Genomic DNA, 20,700 nt, shown 5'->3' with positions numbered 1-20,700 from the left:
GAGACGTGGGCTATAGTCTACTGTAGCTGCCGTCGTTACATTTTGTCATTGAAAAACTAGGCTACTATATTATTTACTGTCTGCAGCTAGTTCTCCTTTCATCCTCTTGTATTCTGTATCATGAACAGCGCCACTCCTAATCGCGGCTATCAGGCTGTCAGCATTGTCCCCAAAACGTCTGAGCAGTATTTAGTACGGTGCTGCCACCTAGAGGAAAACAGTTGTGGTGAAAAGTCACGCGATCACGCGATCCTGCAGTGCAGGACAAACCCCGCAAATTTGAACCAGTAACATCTGTAGCACTACTGTAGTTATGGTATCTGTGTCTATTTTCGCCATACCTTGCTTGTTAGCTTAGCTTGTTAACTAGCTACTTGGATAGCAAATGAATAAAGCCTTGGGTTATCAAAAGGCCCTAACACCCTGTGCAAATGGTGCTAACAGTAGGCTATATTTACCCCAGCTCCTTGCTCATTTGTTTGGATCAGCTGGGGGAAAGGTGGAGTCCGGCACTACTAAGATGAGTCAATTCTGAGTTTCAAAACTAGTCTACATCACACTAGAAGCTTTTGGGTTTTGTTAAAATAACCCATTACATCTTGGACAAAGACACCGTAGAGAAACCTGCGCGGTCGGTGATCTTCACACTGCTGTAGGGCAATTGTAGCACAAAAAATACCAGTGAGTTATGTCAGTATCCTCCTTGTGTATTTTTCTTATAGGAGCCTCAGCTTGTAAATGACACTGAAGCTGACACCATTTAAAAAAACTGGCCTCATTGTCTTTACTCTGGAGCTACCTCTACTGAAGGCATCTTTCAGATTCAGAGTAATAATGTTTGAGACTGGACAGATCCACAGTGAACACCATAATAAAGCTCCTCTGGGAGCAGATTTGTGTCATTTTTTTGCTCCATTGGGAACAAATATTAAACTACATGCGATGTATCACGTTTCACAGCTGTGACACTGTGACACTTTTTTGCAAGTAATTAGTCAGTCTATTGTATATGTATTGATATAGATCAAAATAATATTGATGTTGTCTGTATCAGTCAAATTAGTTTTATTTGTATGGCACATTTCATATACATAAAATCACTGTACTGCATATTCTATCAATTTTTTTTTAAAATAAGGTGAAGTGTTGGATGTGGAACCAGAAGTAGAACCAGAGAACACGATCTGTTCTTCTAATCAACTAAACTCACCTGTTGCTGCTGCTGAGCCAGCTCTGCCCACCAGCCTCTGTCCCACAGCTCAGTGGCCAAACCACACCCACCTCCACAATGCTGTTTTTAAAACCCTGGTGATCGTGAGTCACATGTCTCCCTGTTACTCATAGTCACACAAGCTGTCTTAAGTTAAAATAAAAATACAGTTTTCATATAACAGGTCATGTTGGGGTAAATTTAGAAACAAACATTTTGCAGTGAGATATTAACTTAACACTATTTTGACACGTTGAATACCGACTTAATGAAAGGCCAAAGGTTAGAGAACATTACCGTTTGTAATCCTTGGAGCACTGGAGAATCTTGTTACACTCATCATCATCATCATCATCATCATCATCATCATGTCATTATACTCCCTGTTTCCTAATAATTGGACATGACCTCATGCTTGTGAAACTGAGCAGAAATTTATTATAATAACTGTCAGATTCCGATTTCCTTTGATTGTTATGAATCCTGCAAAACGATATGATAGTGAGGAAACCTCACCAGATCCTGTGGGGGTTTGCATCGTTCCATCCCACATTTTTCTTTTTGTTTATGTATTGTGTGTTGTAGTGGGAATTCACTAAATTATGAATATTTGGATGATGATGTTGTGTCTCTTGGCAACTGTCTGCTTATTTGATTAGGCCTGGCATCTGGCCTGAGGCTGCTGTCGGTCACAGGCTAACAGCGGTCTAGAAAAGTTCCTCCTCCATCCATTTATTTATACCAATAAGTCCACTAACGGACATGAGGACGGTCATCTAGACCACTGCTGCCCCACTCCCTTCTTCCTGTGTGTTCACAATGAATGTGTCTGCACAGCACAGTGGAAAAACAAGCAGAGCAAATGTAGACATATGGAAAGAAATGCAGCCTGTTAGAGAGCAGTCAGTGGTCTGAAAGTTATGCTTTTCTTTATATCTAAGATAAGCTATCAGCTCTGCATAGTTGTACCTACGCACAAGCTAAAAGATAACAATGCTAATATGACCATACTGTACTAACACTTGCTTACATGTTAATTCAAGTATATCAAGTTTATTCTACCTCTTGTGTAGTTCATACAATGTGAAGTGGTGGATTGACTTTCCTGTAGGTTTAGCTGTGAATTCAAAACAGCAGAACTGTGTTAAAGGGATACTGGGCCAACATCATGGGAACACTAATATTCCCATGATGGTATCTGAACTGCTTTTAACTGTTGTATTGGTGAATTCCCTGGCTGTGTTTGTCAGGCCTGTCTCTGGACCACCAGACAGTGTCTGCAGTGTCTCGGGTTCGTCTGTCAGAGAGGGAGGAGGAGAGTCTGTCGTGTTATCTCAGGGCCTGTGACGCTGCTCTGTCCTACCTACAAGAGCTTGATAAGGTAGGTGTTTACACATGAAGAGTAACCCTTTATGTGTGTGTGTGTATTTCTGTTGGGTCACTAACACTGAAAATAGTGTCTGTGTTTTTGCATGACTTACATGCATCTCAGTGTCAGTTAAACTGGTGTCCAGCACGGTCTATTTGAACCAAAGTTACTTGATTCAAATATTAATAGTTAGGTCTTTGCAATTTTCTGACATGTACTGATATTTTGTGGTTCTGTGTCTGTCAGTGGTGTAAAGTAAATATGAATAAATTACACATTTTGCAGATTTAAATAATTTAAAGCTATAGCGCGTAACTTCTATCGCCCCCTAGAGGATTTCTGGGCGATAGAAGTTATTACAACGATACGGCCGGCACTTCAATATGGCGTATGGCTCGGTGTAACCCGCCCCTCTTCAGGTTCTCCGCCATGTTGCTTCTGCTCCCCCCTCCCTTCTCGTTGTCAGGTAAAACCGAGCAGAACGCGTTATGTTGCGTTCCAGGAAGGCTGTTGAACCCGTAAGTTACGACTTCAAGTCATGACTTACGACTTTGTAGCGTTCCAGGCAACCTGTAACTCATGTTTTTCCGGCCTGTTACCCGTGAAAGTGCACTAGAACGGCCAGTCGTAACTTCCGACCCGTGAACTCGTACCAGATTGAACTGGTACGAGTTCACAGGTCGGAAAAAACATGAGTTACGGGTTGCCTGGAACGCACCATTACTTCCTGTGCGGGAATGTCGCCCAAGACACCAAATACAAAAAGAACAAATACTGAAAAATACCGCAAGGTGTTAGAGGAGCCGAACGGCTTAATCAGCGTTGTATCATCTTCTCTTGTAGTGGCTTGGGTGAATCAGATATTTATAAACACGTAGAAGTTGCGCACTTGTAGCTTTAACCTTTGAGCAGTGAGGAGATGCTCATTTTTTGCTCCAGGGTTGTGTTTACTCCTTTTCACTTCAGTTATCAACAAAACAATGAATTTACTCCAAACTTTTCATGCAGCTGTCCACATACAAGGTGAACACTTGAACGTTTCCATTTACTCCACTCCATTTAGTTCCCATCTAGAGTTATAGCTTAGTGCTTACCTTTCAGATAAATATTTTACATATAAACATGATAAGGTCATGAAATATGAAGCACAGGTTATGGAGCAAAAAAACCCCAACACTTCCTCCACCGGTGTCATCTCATCTGTGGAACTTGCACTGTTATGTCCTGATTTGCTCATCCAATCTTTGCTCTTTGTTTCTGTATTGACAGAACACCAACTGCATCAAAAGGTCACAGTCAATTATTTACTACTAAATGCAATAAGTTGGAATGTTGTTGTGGATGTGTTTTCAGTCGGTAACCACACCTCACACCAAGACAGCCAAAGCCAGTCTGCTTCCCCCACCTGTGGACATTGACCTGGGATACTTCCTGCAGGCTGCATTGCAGAGTGCTTACATTTGTCTGCTGCAGAGAGGGTGAGTCCAGCAAGTGTACAGTATACACAACAAACAGCACACGACACACAAACCTGAGTCTGCCTGCTTCTGTCATTTGTTACCTACTAGCTATGCTTCTGAAGTAACTTTGAAAAGTCTTGCACGTTTTGACAAAAATCTATATTATTGACTGAACTTGAAAATCTGCCTTGTTTTTAAAATGAGTAAAAGTAACAGAATTCATCTCTTTAAATTGATTTCTTTTATACAATTGGACAACTGCCATATGCAATCACAGACTAGAAATTGCTGCTTATTCACTTGTATTTGTGTGACAGTAGTTATGCAGTATGTTTAGTGGCTGCAGTCTTTTGCTGATTCATGATTGTTGGAGGGAACCTTGGGCTTCGACCTCTTGTCTTGTTTTGGAAAGTGAGGAGAAGAAATCAAGTTATTGAGCCTTAAGTGATCTCAGAAATGCATTTTAACTTGCGACCAGCAGGGGTCAGGGTTGCTCTTTGAGTCTAGCAGGTGTTGGGCCTGTCACATCCACTCACTGGCTAGTTGATTTATCTCCATCTAGCTAAAACTAATGCAGTATTAAAAAGATGCCGATTCAACTTTGTGGTCATTTCAGTGTGGGGTGATGTTGAATTAAATTATACCTCTGATTGCTATCTTCAATTTTAATACTAGAATATGATATTTCATAATGATAATACTAGTGCTGCATCTGCTTAAAATGTGCATACATGCGGTTAAATATTCCATTTGATATAAGTGCTACACAGTTATGAACAGGCTGTGTTTTAGTCAGAAAACACAATAATGTTGACTTGACTGTAGAAACAATGACAACTTATGGAGTTACTGAACATCGACAGAAAGAACAGAGTATTCACATTCCTCAGTTTTGATTTTGATTTAAAGTCGTTGACATGAAGAAAGGAAGGAGTTCCACCACACACAATTTCAATTTCAATCACGCATTTCGACACTGATTCATTATTAAAAGTAAAAATAAAGGAACGTGTTTCACCCAGTGGGCTTCATCAGGCTTATGTCAGCTTTGACCCATCCGCTGGTTTTTATAGGCCACTGCTGTGGTCAGTGAGATGGGCAGCAGCTGGCAAAGCCAATCGGCCAACACATAAATCAAGAGATCTCACAAATACACAATACATATCAAGGGCTCAATAATTATTATGTATTGTGTATTTGTGAGATCTCTTGATTTTTTTTTTTTTTGTATTTTTAGTTGGATACTTTCCTGTTGCTTTATATTGTCCTGTTACAACTTGTTTGTATGTTACTGCCACCTGATTATTTGTGTCATTTTTTCTTAAAATGAAAGAAAAAAGAATGAAAAGAAAAAAGAAAAGAAAAATTTAATGAGAAAGAAATAAAGGGGAAAAACGGTCCTCACTAGGGGGTGGTGATGGTGGGGTAAAAAAAAAAGAGGATGGGTCAAAGCTGATGAAGCCCACTGGGCGAAACACGTTGCTTTACTTTTACTTTTAATAATAAATCAGTGTTGAAATGACCACATTGTTTGCAGTGGAACTCCTTCCTTTCTTCATGGACTCAATTCCTGACACCACCTGCACCAATGTGAGGATCTAATCTGTGCAGTGCAGGGCAATCTCCCCTTTCTCATTTTTGACAATTGTTGACAGTTGTTGCAAAGTATTCTCCATCCAAACAGCTTAGACTGGTGCAGTGATGCTGATCAGTGCTGTGCTGTGTGAGAGTGGCGTGGTGGCTGCAGCAGCTACAGCCAAATCGGTTTCTGTTCACAATCTATCTTGCATTTCTCATCCAAATAATGTCAAACTTAGCACTCCACTCAGCCATACCGTTAGCAAGACACCTGCCAAGTTTGAAGTCAGTCGGGTGAGCTGTTGGAAAGATATTGTATTCCATCACCATCACTGCTATAAATAGTTTGGACATAACACTGTAAAAACACTTACAGTACTAGTGGGAATGTTGCTCCAATCATTGCACAACGTTTCTCTTCTGTTTTTATGGCAAGCTGTGTTTACTTGTGTTTATTACAACTCCACATCCTTCTGCATACTGTACTGCACTATACATGACACTGATAGACTCATGCCAACCCTGTGTGTGTGTGTGTGTGTCAGCCATCTTGCACAGGGGGCTCACCAGCTGCGTCGGGTGCTCAGGGTGGTGGAGTCACGAGGGTCTCAGAGTTTCAGGAAGGTGAGGCATCTCATGTTCACACACACAATAGTGTCAGTAGAAAGCATTTCTAGTCTGTGAGTATTCATTATTCTATAGCATCTGTGTTTGCAGGAGAATTGAAAAACAATCAGTTGTCTTTTTGTGGGAGGTGACATGTTTTTGTTAACACTTTATTTCTGTTAACTGCCGTAGTTTTAAAAAATCTGCTCTGATGAAAATATAACACAGTGCTTTGAACTTTAAGGAGTACTGCACTTTCATTGTTTCCATCAGGAGTTCAGATGCTGGACTGATGGAAAGTGTGTATAGCTTAAAGTCAGCAGTTTAGCTGCAGCTTCATTTAGTTTATTTAGTTTATTAAGGGCCAGTGTGCAATGACATGAATCATTTGCAGGAAATGAGGAGACGGTTGCACCAGATTTAGCTCACAGCTAATTTCCATCTGCAGTCCCAACATGTACAGTAATACACAGAAGACACAAGACCACAAACTAAAATACAAGGGAAAAAATAGACAATGGACAGCACAGAGACAATACAGAAACCCAGTTTCCACACTTAAAAAAGACCAAGTCAAGTGCAGTGCAATGCATTTGAGAAATTTTAATTTACACTATCCTGTATGGTCAGCGAAAATAAAAGCTAGCTCATCTACATGATACAAAATATGATAGTTCCTATGAAGTTCCTATTACAAAAGATCTAAAAAATATTCCTTACATTTAATGCATTAAAAGGTACTGAGATACATTTTGAAGAAACTGCTTTCAAGAGTGCAGGCAACTTTGATTATCCAGTAGCCATTGTTTTAAGTTATGAGAGAAATTTAAAAAGTTTATTCCGTTTATTTGAGTTGTGTGATCAGTTGATCAGGAATGATTGTCGATCATGTGTCTGCCTGTGTCGTACTATAAGCTCATCGACGTACCAATCCAGCCATGGTTTAAACGTGTTCATTAATCATTGCCTTATTGTTGCTTCCTAGTCTGCAGCGAGGAAGCTAGCAGAGGTGCTGCTGAGCTCAGTGAGTGATGACAGCTACTGGCCCCCGCTGGGCCCCCCACCTCCATCCTGGCTCCACAGAGAAGGAGCTGCTGCCTCCAAGGATGCCATCTACCCAACGGTTAAACCACCACAACGTTACAGCACTGACTGGTATGTCTTGTCTCATTTGTTTCATTCTTCTTTTGTAAGCTGTCCTATGTCTTTGTCTCGTCTCCAGTCTTCTGTATTAAGTGCACTTCTTTGTCAGAGTCTTACTTACATCAACAACGATGGAAGATCCACGAACTTTGTGCCAATTTTCTTTGTTCTTGAGAGTCCTGGATTACTTTGTTCTATAAGACAATGAGTCATCAGCTGGGTGGCGTGAATCTGAGCCACGTCACTACAAAATAAAATAACACCCTCTTCTATGGAAACAATTCTATTGTATAACACAACTACCAGCAGAGAGCTCACTGTACCTGAACCATGGCTAAACAAGCAACAACCCATTGTTTTATTACTAAAACTGGGAACTAAAACTGTGTGTTGTGTGTAATCAATAACATACTATGGTATAAACAGAGCATAGCATGTATGTATGTTTATTTTATTTGATATGGACATCACAAATACATTGACACTGTTCCAGTGGACAGACCACATGCTTTGCTTGGGTGTTTTTATCACATGTGCTAATTTTCAACACCAGTCCTTAGGTGGCTATTCTAAAAACACAGAGCATATTATCAACAGTATGAGATACAACAAAGTGCATGACACAACATCACAACAGCAATATGCTAATCTAAAAACACAGAGCACAAGATTAGCAAAAAGGAGATGAAGCCATGAAATCATGATCGCAGCATGAAACAATGAAAAAGTCCGTATTTATACATGTGAGCATTGTTGTTTTGCTTTTAACCATGCTTTAGTCCTCTGTTAAAAGAGTTTGTATCAGTCTCCAGTTTCAGGTGAGTGGGTATTGAGAAGGCAGACTGTCCAAATGATGTTGTACATTTGGGAACAATGCAGTCGCCATTGTAGGAGGCTCGTGTGTTTACTTGGCTTGAGCTCCAGCGTCTTTTTATCAGTGCAGAAAACAGGGTTGATAAGACAGTTATGAAGACATTTAAAAACCAGTCTGATACAGTAAATTATAAAGTTGTCAAATGCAAGAAGGTTGTGTAATGTAATATAGTATAACATAAGGATAAAACAGAGAACAGAAAAGAGAACAAAACATAGAACATATAACAGAACATAACAAGTTCTCTGCATCATCACACCTGACTCTAGCACCATTTTGCTGCCTCGTTTCTGCATTTCCTACTTTGCAGGGATCCTGTGCTCCTCGTTCAGGCCCTGTGAGCCAGACTTAGTCACCGCCACATGACTAATCCTGCCCACACTATCATAAGTAAATATCTAAATCCATGTCTGAGATTAGAAGGAGAGGTTGAAGAGGAGAATTTACCCTAAGGAATAGCTGTACGTCACAGCATTGTTCATGGCTTTTATAATCAGTTATGTCCTCTGAAAAGGCCGTGATGGTGTCTGGAGAAGTGGAGACAGAAGAAATGAAGGAGCCTGTGTGTGTGTGTGTGCGCGTGACATCTGAGATAGTGCTGTGTGCTGATACATTCAGGGTGGTCCGTGTTGAGTTACAGCACCACAGGTGAGACAGAAACTTGACACTCCTGGCGATTTGGCTCTAGACAAGCAGCATGTGTGTGTGTGTGTGTGTGTGTGTGTGTGTGTGTGTGTGGGATATACTCCCTGTTCTTGATACTATTTCCTGTTTCCTGTGTCCTGGCAGTTGCTTCTGTCCTCAGGACGTGGTGGAAGAGGCAGTGTTGCTGCTGCTCATCACAGAGTCCATGGTGAGATGCACACTCTCACACACACACACACACGCTCTCACATACACTCTGCCCTATAAGGCAAAGTGCAGTATCTGCATTTTTTCAATTTTTTTTGACCAATCAAAAGTGTGGCATATTCTCTTCAATCTAGTAGAATTTGATATTGGTACTGCTAAAGTTTCCAGAGTTATTGGGCTTTTTATTTTGCTGTCCATCCAAAAAAGCACTGTGAAACCAGAGTACTGTACTCCCTACATTCTATAATTTACTTCAATTCCACTGGAGTAAAACCAAGGCAAAGTGCTGTATCTGTAGCTAATACCAAGCCAAAGTGCAGTATCTGCACCGAAACCAAGGTAAAAGTGCAGTATCTGCCATAAAACGGTCAAAATTGGTCAGAAAGACAAACTACAAAATACATTTAATTCAGTCCACCTTTATTTAATCAATTACAGACTTTGTAGTTATTCATAATTTGATGCTTAAACCTGACAATGAAAAACACAAAAAGCTGTTTTTCTCAGTTTGGCATTTTTACAGACACTGCACTTTGCCTTTGTAGGGCAGCACTGTTCTCTGACTTCTTGCTTCCTGATGTCTCAGTACATTTCCTGGAACCTTTCAGCAGAGACACACCTGTCTGTCTGACCGTATCTTCCATCTGTATCTTTCCTCCTCTTCTTCCTCTCTGTGCCCTTCATCACTCTCTGCTCATCCAGGCCAGCGGTGAAGCGGTGATCAGCCGTCTGCCTGACCAGGCCGAGGCTCGGCAGGCCAGCCTGCAGGACGCCACCTCTGTCTACAATCTGCTCACCATCGGCATGGCCAGGAGGGGGCAGTACGCCATGCTGTCTGAGGTGTGCGCGCTTAACACAAGGACACACACACACTTTATGCTGGAGGTCTAAAGGGAGGAGAGCAACAGAGTGAGAGATGAGATGTGTTAGTAAGAGCTTTGCCTTTGCCAAACTTTTTAATGAATGTCTTCATCACTTGGAGACGAGGGGATTATGTATATTTTTCTCATTCCATCTCTCAGCACTCCCTTCATTGTCTTTTTTTTTTACTTCTTCCTCCCTTCTAACACTTTACTGCTCCAGATTCCCCCTTTTTTCTCACTTTTTTTCATACAAACTCTTCAACCCCTAGCTATGAATTACTTTATTAAAGGGGCATTGTGTAACTTCTCCTGTTATCTATTCACGAAAATCGATTATTTTGTTCAAAAGTCTGTTTTTCATTAATCAGTAATCCCCCCCATCAACAAACTGAAGTGTTCCTTTCAGCTCTGAATTTGCCGTTCATATCATTCATATCTACATGGAGCGGGTAAGCTCGGTGCTGCTGCCATGTGGTGTCGCCATGTTTTTACGTTCAGTGGCAGCGTGACGGTAGGAAACCACGGAAACTCAGCGGAGACACCGGAGCTGTCGGCTCAGGTCGAGGTGGCGTCTGTGAAAAGTCACCGCGGTAACGCAGTGAGGAGGAATGGAGCGTTACACTGATGCTGCATTCACCTGCAGTCAGGCAGACGGCCGTCGGTAACAAACCAGATGTCATTTTAGTCACAGAAGTCGAGAGAAAGCCGGTAAAACGTGGGTCAGGTAAACAATACGACATCGCCATGACAACATATTGTCACGTGTATTGTTTTGCCTCGTGCTGACGGACCACTTGTTTACATAGAGGCTTGTTTATGCCGTTACGTGCAGCGGCTGTCGTCCGTCTGCCGAATTTCACGTGAATGCAGCATGAAAAATACGATTGAGTTGCTTGTGATATACAACCGCAACACTAGATGGAAGTAATTCATACACAATTTACCTTTAATATGACCTCTACTCACATTAAAGATGGAGGGAGTTAGGGAGGCACAGGTTGGAGGGGCCATTTGAAATGAGGTCTGTTCACCTGTCTGACTGGTTCATAGATACCATCAGTCATTTTATAAGGAGGACCACACACACACACACACACACTGAGGTGATTCCACCTACAGTACATCAGTGGATCAAAAAGGCCAGTATGGGCTATTTATGTCAAGCAATCACTGCCATCCATCTGTGATATGATGAATAAGCTTCACTGACCAGTGCACTGTGTTAGTATTCATAGAATGCTGCAGTTCAGTCACATTTTTTGACATAACAACAGTCTGAAATGAAAACTGTAACATTCAATGCCTTAAACTAATCATAGAAGTAAATCAACCACTCACAGTGAAACTTGTGTGCATATGCTGTTGTGACAGAAACAGTAGAGTTGAACTGTGTTCAGTGACAGACTAGCATCATGTTTTACAAGATGAAAATCACCAATGTTTGTAGAATCTTAATCTGCAAATCTGATTTTTTTGTTTTTTTGTTTTTACTCACTGGAATAATATTATTTCTACATTATTGTTTTGAACTTGTCTTTTTAGACAGTTGGTTAATATAACATAATGGGAAATGGACCAATCACGGGGCCTTCAGTAGCTGGAATGGAGGCCTGTGTAATTTAAGTGGATGTGGACATGAATGTGATATTAACAGGTGTAAGGTGGAAAAGCGACCTGCGAAGTCAGTGAGTGAGTGCAAGGAGGAAAAAGACTGAAGGGAAAAAGTAGGAACTACAACAAAGACACATGACGTAAATGAGGAGAGAAGACTGTGTGGCTGCTGGATTAATTCCAACTCTGTTTCCAATGGGCAGCACTGGGTGCCAACAAGCTGTACTGCTGGGATTGGTTGCTTCTCAGTCCCAATAGAGGCCCGGTCCAGCAGGGACTCAATCATTTGAATTGTTGAGTAAAGCAGCTCTGACATCAGTCCACTCCCAGACACCTGCTGCCACTGACTGTCTCTCTGAAGACTTTTGGAGACACACATTGATCTGCCGGCAAGTGACCAGTAGCAGAGAGATCACTGCCCACAACAAGAAGCTGAAGCATTTGTACTGTATGGACTTTGCTGCCTGGATTGTCCTAACCTTCATCTTCAATTTATCAACGGCAGTGCCAAACTCCTGCAACTTTGCTATCTCTGCCTCCACATCGCACATCATGTCCGTTGGAAATATATCCACCTTGGTTCTCATTGCAGACCCCAAATCAATACAATCCGGTAACCTTTTAATTTACAGGCCATTAATTACGTGATAATGTCGAGAAATAGCCAAAAAATAACAATTAATTGTATCATAATGTCTAGAAATAGCCTAGAAATAACGGCCAATTTTATAGTAATGCCAAGAAATAAAGCCAAGAAATAACAACTGATTACGTAGAAATAGCCCAGAAATATTGGCCAATTGCAAAGGACTTGGTGGAGAAAAATTCTGTCTGTTTCCAAAAAAATCAAAGCATGAAAAGCATTTATGAAAAACATGACATTCCTTTGAAATTGACCGTTATTTCTAGGCTATTTCTTGACATTACTACATAATGAATTGTTATTTCTTGGCTATTTCTTGACATAAATTAAAGGGATACATATCACTATCTTTATGACAATTACAATAGTCCATCCATCCATCCATTGTCTACCACTTTATCCAATTACAATAGTCTTAAATTGAAAACACTGAGCTCACAGCTGTTGACAGACAAAACTGCATTGGCATACCATAACACACAATGCACAGTAGTGCATAGTCATTAATTGAAAATAAAAGAATTGTTTGGTGCAGCTTCAAAAACAGTTAAGTCACTCTTCACCTGAACAGTTGTCTGTTCCTGTGTCTAAGTCTGTCTGAACCATACATGTAATTCAGACTCTACTTGTTAACCCTGTGAACAGGGGTTAAAGTGGGATTTGTAATTGGGTGGGGCCTGATTTAGCAGGGTTAACAAGGGTCAGCACTGTTATGTAGCAGCATATAGTTAGAGCTTTGAATGGCTTAATAAAGACCTAGTAAGTTTTACTGAAGCAATACATTTCATACACAGCTTAGTTCATTACTTTGCCCATTTAAGAAATATCCAAAGTCTATTCAAGTCCTCAGTTAATCTGATCACCCAGGGGACACCTCTGTCTGCACGGTCAGCAGCCTTTCCATTACAGTAAGAGCAACGTATTAAATCAGAATATTTCAGCAGACCTTTCTCTTGGTTTCGCTCACTTCTGCGTGACTGACAACATCTAACTGAGAGGCGCTCCATGCCTTCCTCTGCTCATCCACACACACACATCAATCACACCATTATGTACCCAACTGAAAAGAGTAGGTGGTGTGTTGTGTGGTGACTGACAGTCGTTTCATGCTAGAAGAATGTCAACGTGGAGAGTGGCCATTCAGTTGGTGCCTATAGGAGAAAAATTACTGCTAAAGTGAATTTTACGGTGGCCCTGAGGTGCAAATCACAACACAAAAAGAGAAAACACAACAACAAAAGAAAAAACGACAAATTACAAAACTTTTTTTCTTTTTTGTTGTGATTTCTCTTTTTGTGTTGTGTTTTCTCTTTTGCTGTTGTGTTTTCTGATTTGCTGTTGTGATTTGCACCTCAGGGCCACCGTAGAATTTTCCTGATCCTGGTTTCCCGGCCATAAGAAATGTTTTCCTGGTGGCATGGTGTGAGGACAGTTTGAACACAGTCCTAAGGGTAGTTTACCTTGGCTGTCTCTCTGCTGAAACTTCTACCCATAAAAAAATTACATAACAGAAAAATGTATTTGTGTGTCTGTGTGTGTGTTTCTTCCCTAGTGTCTGGAGCGAGCCATGAAGTTCTCATTCAATGAGTTTCACCTCTGGCACCAGCTGGGACTGTCACTCATGGCGGCTGGGAAGGTGAGCTAATTTCTCCTTATATAACAGCAGCACACCGTCCTACACACACACACACACACATACATACACACACACACACATACACACACACCACGCCACGCCTGAAGTAGACATCCATCTTCTGCCATGCCTCTGCACCGTACACTGCGGTGCTCCTTCCTCACCCTCGTGTCCAGACATGCAACAAATAGCATTCATAGCTAAGTGTTCAGTCTCCTTCTGTGTGTGTGTGTGTGTGTGTGTGTGTGTGTGTGTGTGTGTGTGTGTGTGTGTGTGTGTGTGTGTGTGTGTGTGTGTGTGTGTGTGTGTGTGTGTGTGTGCATGGGGGGTTAGGGAAATGGGTTAAATAGCTGTGAGGTTCCCTCATAATCTAAACCAGGTAATACACGTTGTGTTATCCTACGCAACCCCCATCTGCTTTTATTAATACTGGGAAATAAAACTGAATTTATTCCCAGCTAAAAAAAAAAAATGGGAATCCTTTCAAGGGGAAGGAATATCTCACAATTCCATCTCTGTTTCTCATGTCTCTCAGTCCCTCTTTGATTGAGTACATCAGTGTGTGACAGAAAAATTGATCTGGGATGGAGGATAAAGTGACAGTGCAGATCAATGGAGAGCTCTAGAAATAGGCTGCTCCCTAAAAGGAGAAGGGGCCGCCTCAGTGTCGTCAGATCCGCTTCTATTTAGGGCCAGTCAAGTGTGTGTGTATGTGTGTGTCCGTATATATGAGTGCATGTGAGTGTGTGCACGTGGTCCATTAATGATTGACCTACATGTATTAAATGACTGTGTGTCTAAATGGGTCTATTAGGTCTGTGTAAGGACAGATGATGTGTGTTTGATACACTCGCTTAAAAGCGATCCATGTCATCTGTGGCTGCGTGACACCTGGCTCCCAAAGCACAGGAATCACAATTTGTCACTGACATTAGTGTGTGTCTGTGTGTGTCTGTGTGTGCATACTGTATGTGTGTTCCAGGGGGTTGGTGCTGTTTCTGTATTTAAAGAGTGTGCCAGGATGAGACCTGAGGATCCCTCACTGCCCCTGTTGGCTGCTAAAGTCTGCATTGGTCAACTGCACTGGGTGAATACACACACACACACACACACACACACACACACACACACACACACACACACACACACACACTAAAGCCTAAAGCATGCCATACAGTACAAGATTTTTTTTTTAAATAATATACAGTACAGTATACTGTATATTTAAAGGTACATTGTGTAGGAATTACTCCCATCTAGCGTTGCGGTTGTATATCGCAACTCAATCGTATTTTTCATGCTGCATTCACGTAAAATTGGGCAGATGGCAGACGGACGACAGCCGCTGCACGTAATGGCATAAACAAGCCTCTATGTAAACAAGTGGTCCGTGACACGTGACAATATGTTGTCATGGCGATGTCGTATTGTTTACCTGACCCATGTTTTACCGGATTTCTCTCCACTTCTGTGACTAAAATGACATCTGGTTTGTTACCGATGGCCGTCTGCCTGACTGCACGTGAATGCAGCATCAGTGTAACGCTCCATTCCTCCTCCTTTTGGTTAAATACCTCATGTAACAGGTGTTTCTCAATGATAGGGTGGAAGTCTTGCAGAGAGTGGGCATCCCTGTGGTATTAGTCTGGATGAAGAATTCAGGCTGTCAAGTGTGCACCAGTTCCAGAGAGCTAAACAGGTGTACCATTCAGGGTGCTTTACTCTGCCCCACCAGTCTGAAGCTCTAGGAGCCGATGTTTTCTTTAGTAGCTATAGATGTGGCCACTGGCTTCTATAATTTACTACATCATGAGGGTGACAAAAGGTGCACTGCATGCACAACCCCTGTTAGCCTTTATAACAGACCAATACAGGGACTCTACAACAGTCCAGGCTCCTTCATGAGGCTCACCCATCTTTGCTGACTTGAGATGGTGTTTGGAACCTTAAACTTGCTGTTGAGGTACTACAATGACTTACTGAAGAATTCTCTCATTTAGCAAGACCACTATACAAGCTGACATCTGAGCCCAAGCTTCATTCCAAACACCCAAAATGGCATAAGCTGTGTTCTGCTGACTGGACTAAGGAATGCTAGGAAGGCTTCCAGTCTCTAAAACCAACTCTCTTGACACTGTGGTGTTGGCTCATCAAGATTTCAACAAACCTTCATTTGTCAGTTGTTTGTCACACTACTATCATGTGTCATAATGTTACATAATTATACGTTATTATTTCATAGTGTGGTGAATGTGCAGGTCACAACTTGTCCACCAGAGTGTTTTGGAGTTGTTGGATTGTGTATTTGATGAGTTTGATGAGGGAAACCCGGAAATACCATATGCCTCCGTAGCGTTAGCTGAGCAGCTTGTTTCTCTGCCCCGCCGATCTAAAAACAGCTTGCACCGACAATTACAGGTAGCCTAATGAACCTATGACTATAGGGATTATGGAAATGGGCGAATTTACCAAAATCTTGAAATATCCCTTTAACAAGTTGACATTAGCACTGTGCAACCAGAGTGACTAGCACGGCTAGATTTGGTCAGTGTTGAATATTGCCTCACTGAGTCAGATGGGATATCACTCATAGACTTTGCATTAATCCATAACTCAACGACATGAGCTGTGAAAAGCAGCCTAAAATAAGCAGCATGGCTTTGAGAGGTTATAAGCAGAGAAGGTTTCTGACATAAAGTTCCCATCCTGTCTGTGTCAACAAAATGCCTCATCACTCATCACAAAGCTAAATGGAAATAAATGTAAAGGTTAAAATTTCACTGGATTATAGCCACAGTAGCAAGGATCCACTGTCCATCTGGAACTAATGAGATACTGCAGATCTGCATGTGAACGCAGCATCACGGACAGCCACTCCTGTAATCCATGCATGTTCATTTTCATTTAGGTAGACCTGCCCACTCAGCTTTTGTTAACACTTAAACAACGATAAGCTGAAAGGTGACGTTGCCTCACGGATACAACATTAAGTGTGTATGATGCATGTGTTTGTGTGTGTGTGTGGAGTCAGGAAGGCATCATGCAGCATCACTGTGTCACTAATGTTTCAGGATTGACACCGGGGTCACACAGACAGTCAGTGTCAGTGTGAAGACCGGCCAGCCTGGATAGTCCTGCTGCTGATGATCCAGGCAAGGGGGGAGGAAGTCACATCAACAGTAGTACAGTATTTAGGGTGGAGGGAGAGCGAGATGGAGAGAGAGAAAGAGTGAGGGTGTGTTGGATAGAGAGAGAAAGGGGTCAGAGATTAGAAAAGAGGAGCTAACAGGGGCGAGTGGAGAGCGCACATCTGTCAGTGGCTGGAGATCATGGCAGGCCGGAGACACTAAGGAGCTTACAGCCTTAATCACAATGAGACACTATGGCCATAGTGCAGTGGGGCATTACATAAATGGGCCACCATTATCCACCATCAACTCCACTGGAGAGTCTGGACTGTTATTTCGTCAGCAACATTGTTTTGCTTCTTGAATTGGTCCATTAGACCTCAGACAAGACCAAAAACTTCATAAGAAGTTCAAATCGTATTTTGTTCAGCTTTTCACTGTGGTCCTGTTCAGGGCACATGAAACCCTCAACGAACCCACTATGTCGCCATAAAATTCATGACTGGTGATCTGAAAGTAAAGCTGCTTTTCTAAATTCCTGAGGAGCAGTTTTTGCAGGTGCAGTGTTTTCTCAGCAACAACAGTGGCATGTTCTTCTTTCACACCATTCGAGGGAAGAAAAATGTTAATCCCCCCCCCAAGAAGAGCATGTGTGTTTAAATGACTGGCTATTGTGTTCTGGCTTTGAACGGGCAAGGACTGGATTCAGAGAAAGAGACACAGAGAGAGAGAGAGAGAGAGAGAGAGAGAGAGAGGAGAAGGAGGATGATGGGAGGAAGGAGACGGAGGAGGGTGTCAGAGCAGTTGGCTTGCTGTTGTGCTGGCGCTCTGTCAAAGGCATTACCCCCCCTACTCCCACCTACCCACCTGCCCGCCTGCCACCAGCCATACCTCAAACAGAGTGACACACTTTTTCCTCAGCTCAGAGCACCTCAGCTCAGCCACACACCGCCTGCAGTCTACTGCTGCGTGTGGGCGAGTGTGTGTGTGTGTGTGAGTGTACGTGTCCTTCAGCAAACTCTGCGTTGTCCTTCAGATGAATCTACTCTGAGTACACTCACACCGTGCTCAGCCATCAATACCCCGTTCCCTGCTGCGCTTTCAGCCTCATTTCCTTTTCAGTGAAAAAGGCTTTTCCTGTCACACATACCCAAACACAAGGCTGTTGCTCGTCCCGCTTACAATACAACACACACAATACCTCATGCTTCTAGGAAAATCAGTTTTTATATTATATGTCACTGGCGTCATGATGTAGTGGATTTATGCACGATAGCAGTATAATTCTGTTCTACCTGGTCTGCTGACATGTATTAATTTACAGTTGTGTTAACGTCTTTTAGACCATACCTCTGATCATGCATGTGTGTGCATGTGTTTGTCCAGTTTGAGGAAGCAGAGGCTCTGTCCCAGAGTGTGGTGTCCATGGGGGAGGAGGCCGGAGAATTTCTTCCCAGGGCCTACCTGGCTTTGGGCCTCTGCTACAGTCTACAGGCCTCTAATGGTATGGCTACACCAACTAACTAATACTGTGACTCTCCTTAGCATTAATCTCTTGTTCAAATGTTGAAAAGGACCAGTGTTTACATATTCCTGACGAGCAACCGCCGGTGGGCATACAAGCAGTAGTCTAAGAGGAGGCAGCAGGCCACAAAACCTCCTAGGTTAGCATGGAGACAGAAAGGAGAAGTAACAGCTATCACTGGGATCTGGCTAGCTGGCTAGACTGTCTTGTGTAAAAATTGTGGTTTTCCTTGAATTTTTTACCAGACTGTTTCTGTCTGAACCTTCGGAGTGTTGTCTCCAGCAGAGACTCCAGGAACTTAGTTTGCTTGTCAGGCTACCCTCGCACTATGCTACAGTATAGAGCCAGTAAACCTGGAACTCCATTAGCGCTTTTAGCACTTCCGGTTCCCTCGTCTTTGAATGCAATTCTGGTAAAATACCTCAAATTAGGTCTGTGGATAACAAAAGCTTAAAGGGACAACGAGGAGTTTCTCCATCGGCAGAACGAAAAATTCCACGACAATAAAAAAGTCTCATATTAATGTGGATGAATCTACGTTACCCACACTTGTTAATGGGCCCATTTTCGATAAATATATCGTTTTGTCTCTATCGTTATTTTGTTATTATTAGTGGTGGCGGAAATGCTGGGCGAGCCGACCAGCGTTTTCTTACTTTCGGTTTTGCGGCGAGTCATGAGAATAACGCCACCGAATCGCTATTTCTGGTCGGAACTACGACGGTATGTGATCGTCTTCGAACCTCTGACTTTAATTCTTGATGAATGAAAACATGAGTCTGTCTTGCGCCGGTCAAAGAATTTAACGGTGCGCACGGCTCATAAATGTATAGTGTGAAAACGCTTCGCTTTTCCAAAACTTCTCGTTGTCCCTTTAAGCGAGTTTCAGGTTTTGTTCTACGACATAAAACACGTCAGTAAATGCCCTACTTGTGAATTTTGAAGCTTTTACGTGTCATAAAAAAGGTGGTTGCTAACAAGTTGTTTAATACGACTCCATACCCTGTCTGGGACATTAAACGTCATTGCCCCCGAACAGGCGGCCTGCCAGCACTCTCGCCTGTTTGGGGGTGATGACATTTAATGTCCCCAGACCTAATTTGAGATCCCATTCAAAAAACGTATTGACTTTTAGACGAGAGAACCAGAAGTGCTAAAAACACCAACAGAGTTCCGGGTTTACTGGCAGACTCTATAGGTGAATGATACAGTTGTTTGCATCATTTTAAGAGGGAATGTTCCACTTTGTTGTTGAGGTATGAGGAGTTATTGAACATATGATTACATTTACATTACATTTATTCAACATGAACTGTTTACTATAATTGTTTTTTGAAAAAAATTAGAATGAATGTCTTTTTGTGCAGCTACTCTCAAAAAAGACCGGAATGAATTCAACAAAAAAGCTCTACAAGCTCTGAGCAAGTATGTGTTTCTTCCATTTCCCCATTTCTCTGTTGCCATAGTTTATGTCACGAGAGTTACTGACATTCTTATTAGCTGTGCTCTCGTTTGTACTACTTAGCAAATGTTAACATGCTCATATGAAATGGTGAACATTTATACTACCAAACATCTACATGTTAGCATTGTCATTATTAGCATTTTAAGATGTTCTTGGCAGCATTTAGCTCAAAACACCACTATGCTGAAACAGTAGTGCTGTAATTTTGTAATACATATTTGTAGGTTCAGCTGCTTTTTTTTTCTACATTAACACCCTGTTTTTTAGTTGAAAACATATGGTAGTTGAATCCCATGGCAATAGAACCGTATTTACTTACTTTGCTAACACCTGGAATGTCTGTCTCCCCTCCACAGGGCTCACTCATTAGACCCACATGATGCTCAGATTTCTATGTATCTGTCTCTGCAACTGGCACTTGTGCGCCAGGTATAAGAAAACAAATGGAAAACATTCTGTATGGTGGGATTATTGACAACAGATATTACTTATTAAAAAACATTTCAGATTTATGTTTTACTTGAGCATGTACTGTATGTGTGCCTGACAGGTATCAGCAGCCATGGATCCCCTGCAGGCAGCTTTAAATCTCCATGGGGATGACTTGCACTCCCTCCACCTGCTGACCCTGCTGCTAAGTGCCCAAAAGCACCACCGTCATGCCCTGGACACCCTGGGCCTGGCCCTCAGCCAGCACCCTGGCAACTTCAAGTAAAGCCCACTACACAACTACACTC

The 20,700-nt window shown here is 42.1% G+C and overlaps 2 protein-coding genes across 2 annotated transcripts in view; one reads left to right on the top strand and one right to left on the bottom strand.

The window, feature by feature from the left end:
* The window catches only part of tmem254 (transmembrane protein 254), a 312,289-nt gene that overhangs the window by 110,092 nt on the left and 181,497 nt on the right, over nucleotides 1-20,700 (bottom strand). The gene's annotated exons all lie outside the window — the stretch shown is intronic.
* ttc7a (tetratricopeptide repeat domain 7A) overlaps nucleotides 1-20,700 on the top strand; it is a 58,287-nt gene that overhangs the window by 6,360 nt on the left and 31,227 nt on the right. The window contains exons 5-16 of the mRNA XM_083987999.1: nucleotides 2,461-2,591; nucleotides 3,933-4,057; nucleotides 6,163-6,241; nucleotides 7,209-7,378; nucleotides 9,030-9,093; nucleotides 9,795-9,932; nucleotides 13,762-13,845; nucleotides 14,828-14,932; nucleotides 18,360-18,477; nucleotides 19,866-19,923; nucleotides 20,320-20,392; nucleotides 20,514-20,674. Of these exons, the coding sequence (XP_083844125.1) occupies nucleotides 2,461-2,591; nucleotides 3,933-4,057; nucleotides 6,163-6,241; nucleotides 7,209-7,378; nucleotides 9,030-9,093; nucleotides 9,795-9,932; nucleotides 13,762-13,845; nucleotides 14,828-14,932; nucleotides 18,360-18,477; nucleotides 19,866-19,923; nucleotides 20,320-20,392; nucleotides 20,514-20,674 (1,306 nt within the window). The remainder of the gene's footprint in view (nucleotides 1-2,460; nucleotides 2,592-3,932; nucleotides 4,058-6,162; nucleotides 6,242-7,208; nucleotides 7,379-9,029; nucleotides 9,094-9,794; nucleotides 9,933-13,761; nucleotides 13,846-14,827; nucleotides 14,933-18,359; nucleotides 18,478-19,865; nucleotides 19,924-20,319; nucleotides 20,393-20,513; nucleotides 20,675-20,700) is intronic.

Source organism: Trachurus trachurus, assembly GCF_905171665.1.
Source record: "Trachurus trachurus genome assembly, chromosome: 15".
NCBI lineage: Eukaryota > Metazoa > Chordata > Actinopteri > Carangiformes > Carangidae > Trachurus > Trachurus trachurus.
This window is presented reverse-complemented; position numbering and strand designations above follow the sequence as displayed.